The following is a 17,279-nucleotide window of genomic DNA, read 5'->3' as shown; positions in this document are numbered from 1 at the left end:
AATTTAAATGTTTTAACAAGCTGTGCCCATTTCTTATTGAATTGTCTGTAAAAATGGAAAGGTCCTGGGTTAATTTTACTGGAAATTTTAATGTTTTAACAAGTGGGCGAGCCTTGGCGCAACGGTTAAGTTGCGCTATTGCAACTATCAGGTTGCGGGTTCGAAACATGGAAACAACCTCTCCGCGAAGCAGGGGTAAGGCTGCGTACATTTGCCCCTCCCAGACCTGCAGTAGCAGGATCCTCGTGCACTGGGACGCTCTTTTAACTGTTTTAACAAGCAGTGCCCATTTGGTATTGAATTGTCTGTGTGACTAATTTCAGGGTGACAGCACAGATGATATATTTGCATAAATCTTGCTCCTGATAGATGTATTGACTTGATATCCTATTGTATGAGAGATATCTGGTGCTTACATTTCACACTGTATTTGGGATATTATACTTGAATATCCTGATAATATATTTTTTGAATTATTGTCCATATGGTTTTGTGAGTATGGTATCTGCAACCTATTCAAGTTTATTTATGCAGGTAGGACATTGAATATTCATTTGTATTTGATTGTTTTTCTGGTCTGAATTGTTGGAAAAAGTTTTCGGTGAAATTGACATGTAAGAATATTTCCATCTTCACACTTCTATAAGCTGAGCTCTTGCAATATTATCCTCTGTATATTTGCACTCATTCTGTAATGGCTTTTTTTTTGGGGCGGTGCAGAGAGACAATATTATAGAGATTTTCTATGAGAAGCACTTGGATCAGTTAATTGATGTTATTACGTTGTCATGCCCTCCGAAAGGTGGTACTTGTCCAGTTGTCAAATCTGCTGGCTCTGGTGGAAATACCGAAAGTCAGGCAGCCACAAAGCCTGAAATTTTGCTAAACATCTGTGAACTTCTATGCTTTTGTGTGCTTCACCATCCTTACAGGATAAAGTAATCATATTTCTCGTTCTAATTTTTCCTGTTTGCAGTTAGTGGGTTTTGTTGTTCTTACCATGCAACCTGATCTTTTCTCATTCCCTCACCCCACCTTGTTTTGTATGTAGGTGCAATTTTCTCGTCAATAATGTGATAGAAAAAGTCTTGTTTCTAACCCGTGGAAGGGAAAGATACTTGGTAGTTGCCGCTGTCCGCTTTCTGCGGACTATTATTTCCCGCAATGTAAGTGATATTGTTTTAGTCTTTGTAAGAAAGCTTTTCATTGTTAAGTTTATTCCTAATTCTATGTTTAGATTTCTGTCTGGTGCTGCTTTGTGTGGAACAAATTGATTTCCATGAGTTTATATATCTAATTGTCCTGACTATGCATCCTTAGCCCTTTGTCATGCATAGCTTGTCCTTTCTCTTCACATCTCTAAGAAGTTTTGTTTACAGTATGGCTTCAAACTATTGACAATCCAAGGGCTTTCTCCGTGGCTTTCATTCCCCCCCCCCCCCCAGGTTTATACTTAGCTAGTCAGCAGGAGATCGTGTTTAATAGTCTGGCCTTGAAAAATAGGCATCTAGAAATTTTAATATGTGGAAGTCCATATAGTGCAATTGTTGAATGTTCTCTTCACTTGGGAAGGATTGTTTATTGAAATGGAAAGGGAGTTCGTTAATGATAGGGCATATAGAGAGATAAAATTTTCTATTTTAAGCATCTTTGTATGATTGTGGTGTATTATTCTCTTGGGAAAAAGTTCTTCTAGACTGGCATGTCTGGAGATGTTTCCCATAGGGTTACCAATTTCTGCCACGTGGAAGGGTGATGTGACAATTCCAACCATTGGATATCTAGGGAATGATCTCAATGGCCGCATGTCAAATTTCAGACCCAAATTCGATCGTATTCCTTCTCATGTATTGGCATATTTCCTTGTATTTTAAGATATACATCCATTGGCACACTCTCTGCAGTCCTAAATTTTTTGAATACTTTGTCTTGCCACTTGGCTAACTCCGATTGGACTGAAATCTGACCTTTGATCAGGGTACAGCCTACCTGTCTACAAAAGTTTCTATCCCATCTGACTTGCCTTGTGGCAGAACCTGGTACCTGTCTGGGAAACCTCTCCAAATATGCCTGGTGTAGAAATTTTGCTCCCATTTTCTTGAGGGGTACAGCCTACCTGTCCACAAAAGTTTCTCCCCCATCTGACTTGCCTTGTGGCAGAACCAGGTACCTGTCTGGGGAACCTCTCCAAATATGCCTGGTGTAGAAATTCTGCTCCCATTTTCTTGAGGGGTACAGCCTACCTGTCCACAAAAGTTTCTCCCCCATCTGACTTGCCTTGTGGCAGAACCAGGTACCTGTCTGGGGAACCTCTCCAAATATGCCTGGTGTAGAAATTCTGCTCCCATTTTCTTGAGGTAAGACTTGGCTCTATGAAGTTTGTATCATAAGTAGCAGGAAACATTTCAATGGTGGGAAAACGTGTTTCGGAAAAAGATTAGGGGATGGATGGTCTGAGAGAGGAAGGGGTGTGTGGAACTGTACTACCTCCATCATGTTCTCCAAGGTGAGGATTCCATCTCCTCCAAGAAGTAGGGGAGGGAAGGTTCCGGCTTTTGTCTTCTTCAAAGGCACACTTGCCTTTCACCAAGGTTTGAAGTTTCGGATTTCAACCCCAGTTGTCGAATCTGAAATATTTTGGTGCTTTTTGCAAATTTTGGTTCATTTCAACATTGACACTTTGGTAGTCATTTTGTTTCGATATCGGTCAAAACCAAAATATTTTGTTAGAAATTTCAGTCATTTCTACCGAAATTTCGGACAATGACTTTTCACTATCTCTCAGTTTTGGATGCGGACCTGATTTCAAAAAACCTGTTTTGTAATCAATCTATTGCTTACCATTTATTGTCATATAATAAACTATGGACCCTAATTAAAAACCCCTATCGTGTAGTCTTCTTTCTAAAAACTGAAGAAATATTACATTTTAGGCCTTGTTACTTTACTATCTAGTGTAGGAGAAACACACTTCCAAATGGTTCCCGATCTTTTCTTACTTGCCTCTATATTGCATCTTGTTCACCTTTTTGCTTCTCACATTTTGAGAAATTTTATGCTTCACTTTTTTATTTGTGCTTTTGCTTCCTTCTCTAGTAACTACTGTATGATATTATGGCATGTCTTTCCATTTCTTCTTCTTCTAGTGACTACTACTAGAGCCTATGGCCTGGATGGACCAGAATGACCCTCTTTGGAGGCTAAGCCCTGACACAACCAGACCAGCCCGGTGTTTTAGTGTAAGGGGGGCTGGTAAACTACATAGGATGTAATCATAAGTTTATTTTATTATATACGGGTAGGTAGATGAAGTAGAGTTCTTTTGGTAGTTTCTATATTTAATATTGCCTAGGTTATTTAGTTTCCATTTTAGTTGAGTTTCTATTATCATGTAAGGGTGTTTTTCTTTATATTAATGTAATATGATGGAGTTAATAGATTGGAATGAATTGGAATGAACTGCAATAGAGAATTGAGTTAATTGAGTGGTTGCCTGTTGGCGTGTGCAAAGGCTTGCTGGCCTTGAACCCTTCCTCCCCTACGGCAATTTCCTTTTCTCTACCTTTCCCTTGCGAGTTTCTCTCTCTTCTTTTCTCATTTATATTCTGCTTCTTCTCCCTTCTCTTAATTTCTGTATTCAGCAATTACCTATTGTGTTCTATTTCTGGCAATATCACCAGCCCAAATAGGTTTGCTCGATCCTTACCAAACTTCTTTCTTTTGTTCTTAAATTCTGTGCATACATTCCTTACCTATGGGCAATCCAACCTGGGTGATTTGGCACCCTCTTCCCGCACAGGTAGTGAGACCCGACTTGTTGAAGGAACCTGCAACAATGAAGTCTGCCTGATCTGGTTTCAGAGACTTAATACTCAACTGTTGTTTGACGATTTGACCCGCTGCTGTTTATTTATGGGAGATCTAAGAGTTGAGAACTCCCCCCTGAAATTTCACTTCAATTGGCGCCCAAATAGGTGAGATCTATCACTTAAATCAAATTCCTCCTGCCACTGGATTGTTTGGTCATAGGAGGAAGACGATATTATTCCTCTCTTGCTTTAGAATCTTTTTTTTTTTTTTTTGGATGAATAAATATTAAATTACAAAGAAAAAGAAGGAATATACAAGCCCAAAGGCAAAGCCGAAGCTAGGAACTAGCTAGGGTGCAAAATGGATAGAGGGAGACCCCAGGAGACAACAATGAGCCTGTTCCTTGGGGTGTCATTCACATCCGAGGGGGGGGGAGGGAACTGATCTTAGATGAAACATCAAAGAAGATGGCCTTCCAAATCGTGTCGAAAGAGCGGGATTTGGACGTCCATCTTCTAAGGTTGCGTTCCATCCAGATATGGGAGATAGTGGCGCAAAAGGCAATCTTGCCAATCAAATCACAAATCGTCTTACCTCCAAACGTCATGTCAATCCAGATCCATTCCCTGCTGAGGGAGAGGGGGGAGCGCCGACCTGGCCAACAGTAACGAAGAACACGGGACCAGATGGAAGAAGCAAAGGGGCAGGCGAAAAACAGGTGCTCTGCATCTTCAGCCCCATTCCAACAAAGACAGCAACTAGGGTGAACCTGAATGTGCCGATAGATGAGGAAGCCTTGGGTGGGAAGGCAATTTGCAAGGGCGCGCCAGGCGGTGAGACTATGACGGGGGATGTGGCCTCTAAACCAGACAACTCTGTGCCAAGGACAGGGGGTCCCTCTATGTCTAACCAAGTCCCAAGCGGAGTGAGAGGAGAATCTGCCTGAGGGGGAGTGGAGCCAAAGGGTGGTGTCACCTCTACCACGGTGCCCAGGGGGGATGGGGGGGAGGGAACTCCAGAGGTCAGCAAGGGGGGGAGGGGAGTTGGGCAAGGGACCAAGAGCCATTGGAGATGATAGAAGCAACAAGGGCAGATCTGTCTAGGCCGGAGGAGTAGATCTCTCTGGGGCTCACAATGGAAGAGAGGACACCAGAAGGGTGCCACTTATCAAGCCAAAGCAAGGTGGTCGAGCCATCATCGATCCTGCAAGTAATGGCGGCCCTGGCTAAATGCCTCACCTGGAGAATCCTGCACCAAACCCAGGAGGAGTCAGCCCCTGGGCTAATAGACCAAATGGAGTCCCTACAGAGGGGCCCTACATAAACCCAAGAAGTCCAAATGCTGGTTTTGTTGGTGAGGAGCTTCCAGATAAGCTTGATGGATCCAGCAATGTTGACATCTTTAATTCTCCTGAGCCCAAGGCCTCCTTCAGTTTTAGGGACACAAAGTGAGGCCCAGCTCATGGGATGAAGGAACCTGGCAGAGCCCACTCCTTTCCAAAGGAAAGCACACATAATAGATTCAGCCGCCTTGATAGTCGCCTTTGGGAGGCTAAAAACACCACTCCAATAGATGTCACAAGACTGGAGCACCGATCTAATCAGCTCGAGCCGACCTGCATAGGATAAGAGCTTGGCTTTCCAAAGCTGAAGCCTCTTGCGAAGGAGATCCAAGATAGGGGAGTAGTGGTGGCCTGAAAGTCTGGCAGGGATGAGGGGGAGGCCAAGGTAGCGGACAGGCAAAGTGCCAATGGTGAAGCCAGAGAGGGAGGAAAGGAAGGCTTTGGTGGTATCAGGAACACCGGTAAGGAAGATTTGGGACTTGAGGAGGTTTATGCGAAGCCCAGAAAGGTCCTGAAAAAGTTGAAGGGAGGACATGATGAACTCAATCGAGAGAGGGTCAGCCTTGGAAAAGATCATGTGATCATCAGCGAAGGCAAGGTGAGTCAGGTTGGTAGGCTTGCATTTAGGAATGGGGGTGATGAGGTGGAGGTCAGTTTTGGATTGGATGCTACGGGAGAGGACTTCAAGGGAAAAGCAAAAGAGAAAAGGGGAGAGGGGACAACCTTGTCGAATACCGACAGAGGAGGGGAAAAAACCAGCCGGGCTGCCATTAAAAAGCACAGAGAAGCGAGGGGTGGAGATGCAAAGATAGATCCAGTTAACAAAGATAGGGGGAAGGACATCTTGAGGAGGACTTGGGAGATGAAGTCCCACCGGATGGAATCAAAAGCCTTATGAATGTCGATTTTCAAAAGAGCAGACAGGGGGGGATTTACAGTCGAAACCTCGGACGATTTCTTGGCAAAGGATGATGTTATCCAAGATACTTCGGCCGGCAATGAAGGCGGATTGGTTGGAACTGACAAGGAAGTCGATGACAAGGTTGAGCCGATTGGCAAGAATTTTAGCAATGAACTTGTACAGGAGATTACAGAGGGAGATGGGTCTAAAGTCAGACATGGCCGAGGCTCCGGAGAACTTGAGAATGAGGCAAAGGAAGGATTGATTGATGCCATGAATCTGATTAGGATTGAAGAAGAAGCTCTTAATGGCAGTGATAAGATCGGTGCCAATGATGTCCCAGCAAGTGGTGAAGAACCCCATGCTAAACCCAACAGGGCCCGGAGCTATGCTAGCCTTATGAGAGCGAACAGCGGAGGAGCTTTCCGAGTCAGAGGGGATGGAGCTGAGGAGGTGAGGGGGGATGAATTTGTTGAGGAGGTCGTCAGGAAGGGGGGGATGGGAGGAGGAAGGGGGGCAAAAGATGCCAGTGAAGTAGTTCACAGCCTCAGCTTTGATGGTATCAACAGAGGAGAGGATCGAGCCATAAGAGGAGGTAAGAGAGAGAATGGAGTTGGAGTTGGAGCGGACTTTAAGGAAGCGGTGAAAGAAGGTGGTGTTCGAATCTCCAAGCTCAAGCCATTTGGTTCGAGATTTCTGCTTAAGGAAACTTTCCTCAAGGGAAAGAGAGGAGGAAAGCTCAGAGGCGGCAATAACTTCTTCCTCAGCAAGGGAAGGATTGAGGGGGTCAGACTGAAGACGGAACTGGATGGAGGAGAAGGTATCCCGACAAGGGGAGACACGAGAGGAGATGTTGCCGAAGGTGGAAGAATTCCAAGATCTGAGAGCCATCTTGACATTTTTGAGCTTTTTAGAGAAGGCTAAAAGAGGGGAGGAGAAGGAGAAGACAGGGATGCTCCAAGCGGCTTGGACAGCAGGAAGGAAGTCGGGGTGGGAGGTCCACATATTAAAGAACTTGAAGGGTTTCGGGCCAAAGGATAAAAAGGGGAGGACAAAAAGAGATATGGGGGAGTGATCCGAAAGACCAGGAAGGTCAAAAAAGGCATAGGAGGAAGGAAGAGAGGAGAGCCAAAGATCATTGACTAGGACTCTGTCAAGCTTGCAGGCAACTCTGTCAATGGCAGAGCGCTTGTTGTGCCAGGAGAGATCAGCACCCGACCACCTAAGGTCGTTTAGCCCAAAGTCGTCTAGACAGGAATTGAAGGCTGTGACGGCTTGGAGGTCGATAGGGGAGCCTCCTAGCTTTTCATGACTGAAGCGGACTGCGGACCACATTGAAATCACCACCGATACCCCAAGAAGGGGAGCCAACAGACAAGGAAATGGATCGGATATCCTCCCATAACGGAATTCTATCAGGGGGACGGTTGAGGGCGTAAACCATGGTGAAGAAGAAGAGGTGATTGCGGAGGTGGTCGGAAATGCTGAGGTGAATGAATTGGGAAGAGGAAGAAGAGACCGTGATATGGAATTTGGAGGGATCCCAAAGAATCCAAATCCGGCCGGAAGGAGAATGGTCATAGTTAGAGAGGAAGGACCAAAAGGGGGCGAGAGAATGGGCTATCTTGGAGGAATTGGGCTCGAGCACCTTGAAACCGGGGGGATTTGGTGGATTTGAGACGGGCACGAATCTCGGCTTGTTTGGCCGGGGCGTTTAACCCACAGACATTCTAAATAGTCCAAGGGATCATAAGAGGGGAGGGGGGGTGGCAGCCAACCAGAGGTGGATGTGACTCTGGACCCCGGTGGAACACTACGGGGCCTGAGGCGGTAATCCTTCAAAGGGGGAAAACAAACCAAGTTTGAACCAGAAAGGAGGGCTGGAGGACCAAGAACAGGTTTGAAGTGGTTCGGCCAGGGGGGAAAAGAAGTTGTGTCAAAAGTTAAGTAGACTTGGTGGTTTGGGTGGGATAGGGTTGCGGGTTGATGGATCGGGTCAGAAGGAGAATTGGCATGAGATGGGACAAAAGGGTGTGAGTGGTGGTAAAGTGGGACACGTGTGGGAGAGAGGAATTGGGTATTAGTAAAACGGGTTGTGGGCTTCGAGGGAGGTGAGGTTTGAATGATGGGGGTTAAGGCAAATTTTGGGTTTCCAGAAGTAGAAAAGGAGCTGGGCGAAGGCAAAAGGGGTTTTGCAGAGGTAACGGCAGGGGAAGCCTGCAGGTCGTCGCCACAGTTCAGGCAGGTCTCGAGAGGAGCAGTCGAGGCTGCAACATCACTATCGTCACCAGTATCGGGAGTCCCAAGTACCAGGAATCTGTTGTGGCCAACATCAACTGATCCTCGAGGTATGTGAACATCGGGGGACTCACCATGGTCAGGAATCCCACCGGCGTCATGCAGGCTTCTCCGGTGGCTATTCCTGTCTTTTTTCGGGCCACATGAAGGTTTCAAGGAGCCTTCAGATACTATAGTGTTGTCTGTCGCCAAAGAAATTGTTGCCTGAGCCTAAATAGCGGCGTCATCTTCCCCAACAGCGATCATAGCAGCATCAATATCTTCCCCAAGGGCTACAACCTCCTCCACAGTAAGCAGCGCTGCTGTAAAGGCATCGATTGCGGTCTCGGCTTCAACAGAAGGAACTGTAGCAGTGATCGAGGGAGACGGCAGAGCCGTAGTAACATCTACAGAGGCAACAACAGCCGGAAGGCACTGTTTCGAAGGGTGGCCGAAGGTTTTGCAGATGGAGCAATATTGGGGTAGCCACTCGTAAGTCACCCTTTGATAGAAAGAATGGCCATCTTGTTCCTGGATGAGGACAGAGTCAGGGGGGATCTTTTGCAGAGATCTCCACGCAGATGCGTGCAAAGGAGAGACGGTCCATTTTCTCGGTGTGCTCGTCGGAGAAGAGAGGTTTGCCGATGGTCGATCCAACGAGGCTGAGTCCAGAGGCACACCAGTAGTGAAGTGGAAGACCTGGCAGACTGACCCAGATAGGGATGGCTTTGAGTTCAATTTTGCTGAGAGAGGAGCGATGGTCCCATTGCCGGAGGAATATCGGTTTTTTGCCAACCAGCCATGGACCACCCTCCAAGGCACGGAACTTGTCGGAGTCGTCAGAGAATCTGAAGATGAAGATGCCGCTGGATAAAAGGTAAGTGAAGACAGCCCCTGCCGTGCGCCATTGCTTTTGCAGAGAAAATTTGACAACATGGAAGGATGGACGAGCGCTAAGAAAGTGCCCCACTAGGCAGCAGGGCCATTTGGAGATCTCATCGTCAAGCAGGCCCTTTGGACAGAAGCCCACCTTAGAGTCGCCAACAATAGTGGGAGGGACAAAGTGCAGGGAATGTCGATCAGAGGTGGTAGAGGGGGTGCCGGAGAGGAGGGAGCTCCAAGTGGAGGGAGGAGGGGAGTTATGGGGATGCACAAGGCTGGGGGGAGGAGAAGAGGTTAAAGCAGGGTTAAAGGGTGAAGCAGGGGGCAGGGGGGGAGGTAGCAATGGTGGGTGATTTTTCGTTGGTGGGGCCAGGACAGAGAGGGGGGAAAGAGAAAATTACAGGGGAGGGGGGAAGTGCAGGGGGAGGAGCATCGGCGCAGGCAGCGAGCAGGGCTGAGGGGGGAGACGGAGTCATTGCCGGAGAACCATCAAGATCCCCGGTTTCATAACTATTTTAACTTCATAAATACTTCATAAATACCCTTCCCTCTTAGAACTATTACCCTTATTTTATTTTCCATTCAAATTTTACCTATCCCACTAATACGTTACATTCCCTTTGCTTGTGTCTTGAAGTTCCAATAAATTACGGTAGTGCCATTACTTGTTGCTTGCCTTTATTAATTGTTGGATTATTACAGAAATTACATTTTTGCCATTGTTCATAATACTTGAGTTTATTAAGTGTTTGGGTGGGCTACAAGCGACCCAATAAGGGTTATTCGACCCGGGTTCACTCCAATTTACATATTTCCATTTCTTATTTGAATGTATCATATACTTATATGGTAATTCATTTCTGTCCATCCTTCTACATGCAAAAACAATACGAAATTTTAGGTGTTTCTCTTTGGTATTGAACTAATCAATCAAGTACTGAAGTCTAGATGGCCACAAAGTTGTTAAATATTCGTTTCATCGCTTAAATTGAGAGAATTGTAATTTTTGTCTCTGGTATCAGGTCCTTACTCTTCAATTTCCATTTTTGGACCTTTTATGGAATCATCCTGTGTTCGCATAAACTGTGCGGACATAACTTATAAAATATAAATAGAAGAAGAAGAATCTACGAGCATGATGTAGAGAACTTCTATCCTGGTCTCTTGCTCAGTTTACCAGAACCTGCCCTTTAGAGTGATGCAGGAGCAGTTCCTTGGACCGGACTAAAGCCGTTGGGGGACCCATATGAAGACAAAGTGGGTTCAATTGGGTCTTTGGGTTAAAATAGGATATTTAATTTATTTATTTAGTAGGGTTTTAATTAGTTGAGTTCATCATGTAATCTTCGGTTTTAGTTTTAATAGGCTATTTAGGCCGCATACATTATGGCCCTCCCTAGACCCCGCAGTGGCGGGCGCCTCATGCACTGGGTACGCCTTAGTGGTAGAGTCGATTTAGGATTTTATTTCAGTTATGAGTCCCATTAGAGATAAGGTTAGTTTCAGTTTTAGAGTTTAATTAGGAATCTTTAATTATTATCTTTAAATAGTCTTGTAAGCGTAAGGCTGTGTACATTATGACCCTCCCCAGACCCCGCAGCGGCGGGAGCCTTGTGCACTGGGTACGTCCTAAATACTCTAGTAATCATCATTTAACTGGATCGTGGTTTTCTTGTGCAAGAAACTCCTTCGCTGGTTTGAGTTCTGAAGGTTGGAGAAGACAATGCAAAAATCGACCTCAAACCAGGGAAACCAGCAGGAGATTGATTGCAGGATGATCAATACAATAAAAAGAACAAAAACTAAATAACTAAAACTCTTTTATTGCTATTTTCTGTTTACATATGAAGAAGAACATCAAAGGTTAGGAAAGAAGACGAAAGGGATATAGAAGGGTGAATAGGATCAGCTATCTCAGCCCATCATCCTCTCACCCAGGGCTTCCCACCCATGGTATCTCACCGTTGCCGCATCTCACAGCTTCATCAATAGCTCTTTTCTCTTCAATCTCTGTCTTCTTGTGCTCAGCCACTTAAATGTATTTATAATAAAGCAATCCAATCCTAATCTAAGTAAGAAACTAATTAATAAAACATATAAAATATAAACTAGATTCTAACTAGGATTCCTTACAGAACGAGGATTCCCAATTAGGATTACAACTCAAATAGGAGACTAAATTAGTGTCTAATAATAAAAATAACTCCAAAAATCAACTCCCTAAGCCGGCAGTCCATATCAGCCCCCAAATCACTGTTCATGTCAACAATGCCGCGTGAACCACTGTTCATATGAACGGTAACTTTTTTTTCTTGCCCTTTTTCTTTGCACTTCTTCATGCTTCGATCTACATCAAGACAACCTTCAATTGGGATATTTATTAAAGTGGGTTTTATGTTGTTAGGTCTTAAATACCCTTCCCTTTAACATATAATTCTGGTTATGTCCTTTGAATGCTTTTATTCCAGGATTGTCCCCTTTATTAGTTCTCAATTCCTTCTTTGTCTTTATGCTTACTAACCGATCAGATTTCCCCTTTAACAGTTTCATTAATTTACCAAAGTGCCATCTCCTTTAAAACTTCTGGTTATTACAAAATTGCCATTGCCCTTCTATTGCTTAGATTTTGTTCAACCGGGTGGGCCCATATGTGATCCGAGTAGGGGTTTTGAACCCCGAATCCACATCACACACACAACACACACACACACACATAACATTCCAATTTCTAAATTATTTCCTCATGTGATCTCTTTTAAATTATTTCCTCCTGTGACCTCAAAGTACAAGGTGGACTGCAGGTAATTACAACATTTCAAATTATATGAAATCATACACTAACATTCCAAATTCTAAATTATTTCCTCATGTGACCTCTTCTAAATTGTTTCCTCATGTGACCTCAAAGTCATTTGTCAAGAAACAAGGTGGACTGCAGGTAATTACAACATTTCAAATTATGTGAAATCATACACAAAACACATGGATCTGAGGTTTGTCATTTGTCAACAAACAAGGTGGATGCAAGTTGGGTGCTTTTCTTGGAAAAATAGGTCATGTGATATTGTTGGCTTTTATATCATAGAAAGTCGCAGTTACCTTAGAGAGAGAGAGAGAGAGCTCCTAAATTTATAACATGTGAACAAATTCTAAATTATTTCCTCATGTGACCTCAAAGTCATTTGTCAAGAAACAAGGTGGACTGCAGGTAATTACCAAATTTCAAATTATGTGAAATCATACAAACACATGGATCTGAGGTTTGTCATTTGTCAACGGATAAGGTGGATGCAAGTTGGATGCTTTTCTTGAAAAAATAGGTCCTGTGATATTGTTGGCTTTTATATTATAGAAAGTCACAGTTACCTTGGCAAGTTTCACAATTTTAATGGATAACTAATAATATAATTGCATTATCATTGCAAGAATGAATGGAAAAAAAAAACAGAAGATTTGATGAAGACATTTTAGGTGTCTTAATGGACAAGATCTGATTTTCCATCTCTGGAAATATTTTGGTTCTTCTCTTTCCTCTTTTTTTTTTGGGTGGCTGGGAGAAGCATTTTTCGGTTGACGAGTATAATAACGTGCGAGCAATTTTTCTTCCATGTTTTGAAAGATCAGTATCAGATTGTTTGGATTGCCAAATTAGGGTTGGTATTGGATCTGGATGATGTTGAATGATCTGGACAATCCAATAAAAGATCCAGATTGGTTTATTCTGGATGATCCATCCTTCATTATTGATCTTTAAATCCTTCTTGTTACATTCATTTCTTTCAAAGAAGAAAATCTGTGAGTAGTTATGAATTATAAATGTGATGGCAACACGCCAATATGGCTCTCTTTCTACAATTTAATATTTTCTTCAACAATTATAATAAGAATTGTGTTTAAGGCTGTGTATCACATCTTGAGCTTACTGATTTACAGGATGATCATCTGCTGCGTCACATTGTCAAGAACAACCTTCTAAAACCAATTGTTGAGGCATTCGTTGCCAATGGTAATCGCTATAATCTGCTGAACTCTGCGGTCCTAGAACTTTTCGAGTATATACGGAAGGTGCTAATCTTTGTTATGTCTCTCTTCTCCTGAGTTATGAGTATATGGACAAGCTACTTGTTTTCAGCTTTATTTTCTCCACTGCAGGAAAACCTCAAAACCTTAATCACATATGTGATAAATTCATTCTGGAATCAGTTGGTCAAATTTGAGCACTTACCATCCATTCAAGTGCTGAAAGTTAAATATGAACAGGTGCTTGCCTCTATCTCCTGATTTTAAGTGGATATATGTGTGTGTGTGTGTGGTTTATGGAAGGGACCATTCAACAGTAATTTCAATGTCTGACGTTTCTTGCATCAGTCCCTAGAAGCCTGTGAAACAAGAAGTGCTGTTAATGTTGTGGATCCAAGAAAGCGGAATGATGAGCGGGCCCTTGAGAAAGAAGAGGAGGACTACTTCAATGAAGACAGGTTTGTACTTTGTTGTGGGATGTGGGAGAATGTAATGGTTCTTAATTTGAATTTTAAGTTCCTGAATATCTATTTGTGTTTTGATGTGATTAGTGATGAAGAAGATACTGCATCTGTACGCGCTTCACATACCCGTGACCAACATGCTCTCCCTGTCTTACCGAATGGTTCCAGCATCAGCTATCCATCATTAAGGTAATATTTCTGTTAATGCGAGTACATGAAAGCCATCTTGATAACATTTTGGTGCATGTCTTATATCCTTTTAATTATGTAGACCGGGATCTGGTGGGCTGGTTGACTATGACGATGATGACGATGATGACAACTACAATCCGCCACCTAAACCAGGGACCTCTGGTGGGGACAGCACGACAGCAGAGTCCCCCAAGCCGAAACGCAAGTCGACTTCTAAAGAAAAGGAGCTTGAGCTAACAAAGAAGCAAAGGTTGGATAAAAATTCAATAGATGGTTCTGTATCCATCATTTCCGCAACACCTACCCATGCGGCGTCACACGGCAAGAAAGTGACTAGCACCATGCGTATTATTACTCGCACCCCTGATACTAAAAGCAGTTCAGATCAAGAGAACCATATTGAGAAGGAACCTACAGCTCCAAGAAGTTGTTCCAATTGTGTGCCCAATGCCTCTGGTACTAGACAGTCAAGTGGAGATGACTGTCCATTGCTGGCGCCCAACGGTAACAATTCCCCGTCGGAGATGACTGTAAATGGCACTAATGTCACTGGCTCAGAACCATATTCAGTACGATGACTTAATTGATCATATTGTTTTATTTCTTTTCAAGCCATGAAAGTGAAAGATTACAATCAGCCAGTTGGGTTGGTTTTCCCGTCCGCCAAAATGAACAGAAGACTTGTCAAAGAAGTTCGCCAACATACTGAGGGATGGCTTAAGTTTCTGGTTCTCTATTGGCAAAAGGAAGAGATAAAATGTACTGCCAGTAAGAGTGGCAAAGCCTGAAGTCGGATGATGAGGTCTAGTCTTCCCCTTGTTTGGTTTGCCTTTGGAGGCAAGAAAGACATTGCTTTTGTATAACATTCATCAGTTGTTAATGGTTCTTTCCCCTATATCTGTTTCTTTGTTTACCGTTGATTTATACTGTAGTTCAGTATAGAAGGGGCTCCAACATTTTCTGTTGCCCTACATTTTAGTCTTTGTTTTTCAATTTTGCATGCTGGGAATCATTTAGGTATAGGTAACTTCTCTTTCCTTTTACTAGGAATAATTGATGGCGTTCAAATATATCTTGTGGAGGATCAGTGGAATATCATTTCAAACGATAATGCTATTGTATATTATTAGCTCTTGGTTAGGGTCTTATGCTGCATCTCTTTTGCAGTAGTTGTATCATGTGCAGTCGTAATTAATGAAGCTCTCGTTTGTTTCATCTGCAACCGTATTCTATATTGAGATCTGTTTTGCAGGTGTCACTGACATCTTTCCTTCGAACATTAAGTAAAAAACGCCGAGGTATTTATCATGTGCAGTTGAATTAACGAAGCTCTTGTTTCATCTACACTCGTATTCTACATTGAGATATGTTTTGCAGGAGTCGTTGACATCTTCCCTGTAATCCTTGAATAAAAAAAATGCAGTGGTGTTCCTCCCCTCTGCTGCTGCTGCTGCTTGACTTGTTTCAGCGTTGTCAGGGGTGTATGGTGGGGTGAGAGTTAAAGAGGGGGAAAAAAGGAAACAAAGGACATGGTTATGAACAAAATTGTGGATTAGATACGTCGCTATGATACAGGTAGGAGATGTTTCTCCTGTTGTTGGGGCTTTGTGGATATGCACAAACCAAATGGCCATATATATTGACATTGCCAATGTAAGTAATGCTCTCAGATATTCGGATCTGAAAAAGAAGTGACTCCTATTGTAAACCATTGGAATCGATGGTGAGTTGTGCCTCAAGATACACAGATCATCATCATGGCTTGAATTACCATTACTAGGATGCTTTTTATCCGTTTCCAAGAACACTTGGGGAAGAGCTGATTCAAGTATATCGGTCCTGTGTGCGTGTATATCCCCCCCCCCCCTCTTCTCATTCATTTTTAAGGCAGCATTCGTGCCCAAAATGTAATGGCAATTTGGTTCAGATATGGATTACTCCAAAAGCCTCATATGGATATATATATATATATATATATATTCAGGGGTGGCTCCATTCTAAAATTAAGGAAAGGAAGACATAAACCTTATACATTCAGGGGTGCCTCCATTCTAAAGGGAGGGAAGAAACACTACATAGAGACAGCTCTGAATGTCACATTCAAGGGTTGCCTCTTCTGATTCTTTCACCTCACCGCGATGATGTGATCATGTAAGTTTCATCTGTTGCAAGTAGAGGGAAGGGAAAAGAAGTGACATTGGTTTTTTAATACATAATCTAATTATAATTTTTATTATATATAGTCATTATTAACTTTTAATCAAAGGATCTAGTTGGAGATAAAGTAAATTTCAATAACAAATAGTAATGATTCCAATTTCTTATGTTTGGTTGATTTAATTATATATTTTTTTCCTGTTTTTCTTTCTGAGTTATCCTTCATCTATGGTGAAGAAAATCTCTTAATCAATAGAATTTGACCCTATGATTGGACTGAGAAAGAAGGTAGGAGTTTAAATTTAGGGGTGTCATCTACAGACCCGCACTGAAGAGGCTGACTGGTACCGACCAATCAAAAACCGAGCCAAGCATGACCGATTAATAAATGAATCGGGCTTATGGCCCGATCGAATACTAATCGGTCGTTCCCAGTGCAAAATGGGAGACCGACCGGCCTGACCGAATTCAGTTTCAGGTGATATTTTTATTGATTGAATGTGTATATTGATTTAGAATATAATATATTTAAAGACTCCACCCAAGCAAGTAATAATCATAAAACTATTAAAATAATAATTCTCCTCACAAACCCCAATTTTTTCTCTTTTTCCGGAACCCTAACCCTCTTCGTTTTGTTCGTTTCCACATCGCCTCCTCTCTGTTGCTCCATTATCAGTTGAACGAAGACGAACCCTACCTTCCTCCACGCTGCTTTGACACTGGCTCGATTGTAGTAATGGAATCACCTTCTCTCTCTAATAACAACGGAAATTCTTTGGTCTGCCTGCTGTTCTAGCTAGACGATGGCAATGGAATCTCCCTGTCTCTTGACGATAATAGAAACAATTTGGACGCTGCTTGGTGTTCCTGCTAGATGAGGGCAAGAGAAGCTCCTTCCATCTCTCTCTCTCTAGATCCCATCCTGTTTAGTTTCTTCGGATGCTTTTTGGAGGACCAGTTGTATTCTCTTTCCATTTTGTCTTCCAATCTCCATGAAATAAGCCTTGTCCAAGGTCAAGCAATCTCTTTGGTTTCTAAATCCCACCCTGCAAGTAACTATTTTTTAATTTGAAATCATTTATAGTTTTAATTCTAAGTTCTTCCTATTTGGCTTCTTGATTCTCATTCCTTACTAAACAGATGCCCCGTTTAGCAGTAGATGCTACAACAGTTTAGCCTGAATAGTTGTAGCCCGTTTAAAAACCGGCAATCGATCGATCGAAATTAAACA

At 42.9% G+C, this 17,279-nt stretch overlaps 1 protein-coding gene across 4 annotated transcripts in view; it reads left to right on the top strand.

Annotated features, from left to right (window-relative positions):
• Window positions 1-14,781, top strand: part of LOC122658407 (serine/threonine-protein phosphatase 4 regulatory subunit 3A-like) — a 78,087-nt gene extending 63,306 nt beyond the window's left edge. For 3 of the 4 annotated variants that reach the window (XM_043853354.1, XM_043853352.1, XM_043853353.1), the window contains exons 19-25: window positions 721-938; window positions 1,052-1,166; window positions 13,146-13,277; window positions 13,365-13,472; window positions 13,581-13,690; window positions 13,784-13,885; window positions 13,968-14,781. In XM_043853354.1, the coding sequence (XP_043709289.1) occupies window positions 721-938; window positions 1,052-1,166; window positions 13,146-13,277; window positions 13,365-13,472; window positions 13,581-13,690; window positions 13,784-13,885; window positions 13,968-14,466 (1,284 nt within the window). In that variant the 3' untranslated portion in view covers window positions 14,467-14,781. Of the gene's footprint in view, window positions 1-534; window positions 615-720; window positions 939-1,051; window positions 1,167-13,145; window positions 13,278-13,364; window positions 13,473-13,580; window positions 13,691-13,783; window positions 13,886-13,967 lie in introns of those variants that run through there. The other variant, XR_006332437.1, reaches the window with a different exon arrangement.
• The last annotated feature ends 2,498 nt before the right edge of the window (window positions 14,782-17,279 follow it).

Source organism: Telopea speciosissima, chromosome 4, assembly GCF_018873765.1.
Source record: "Telopea speciosissima isolate NSW1024214 ecotype Mountain lineage chromosome 4, Tspe_v1, whole genome shotgun sequence".
NCBI classification, from domain to species: domain Eukaryota; kingdom Viridiplantae; phylum Streptophyta; class Magnoliopsida; order Proteales; family Proteaceae; genus Telopea; species Telopea speciosissima.
This window is presented reverse-complemented; position numbering and strand designations above follow the sequence as displayed.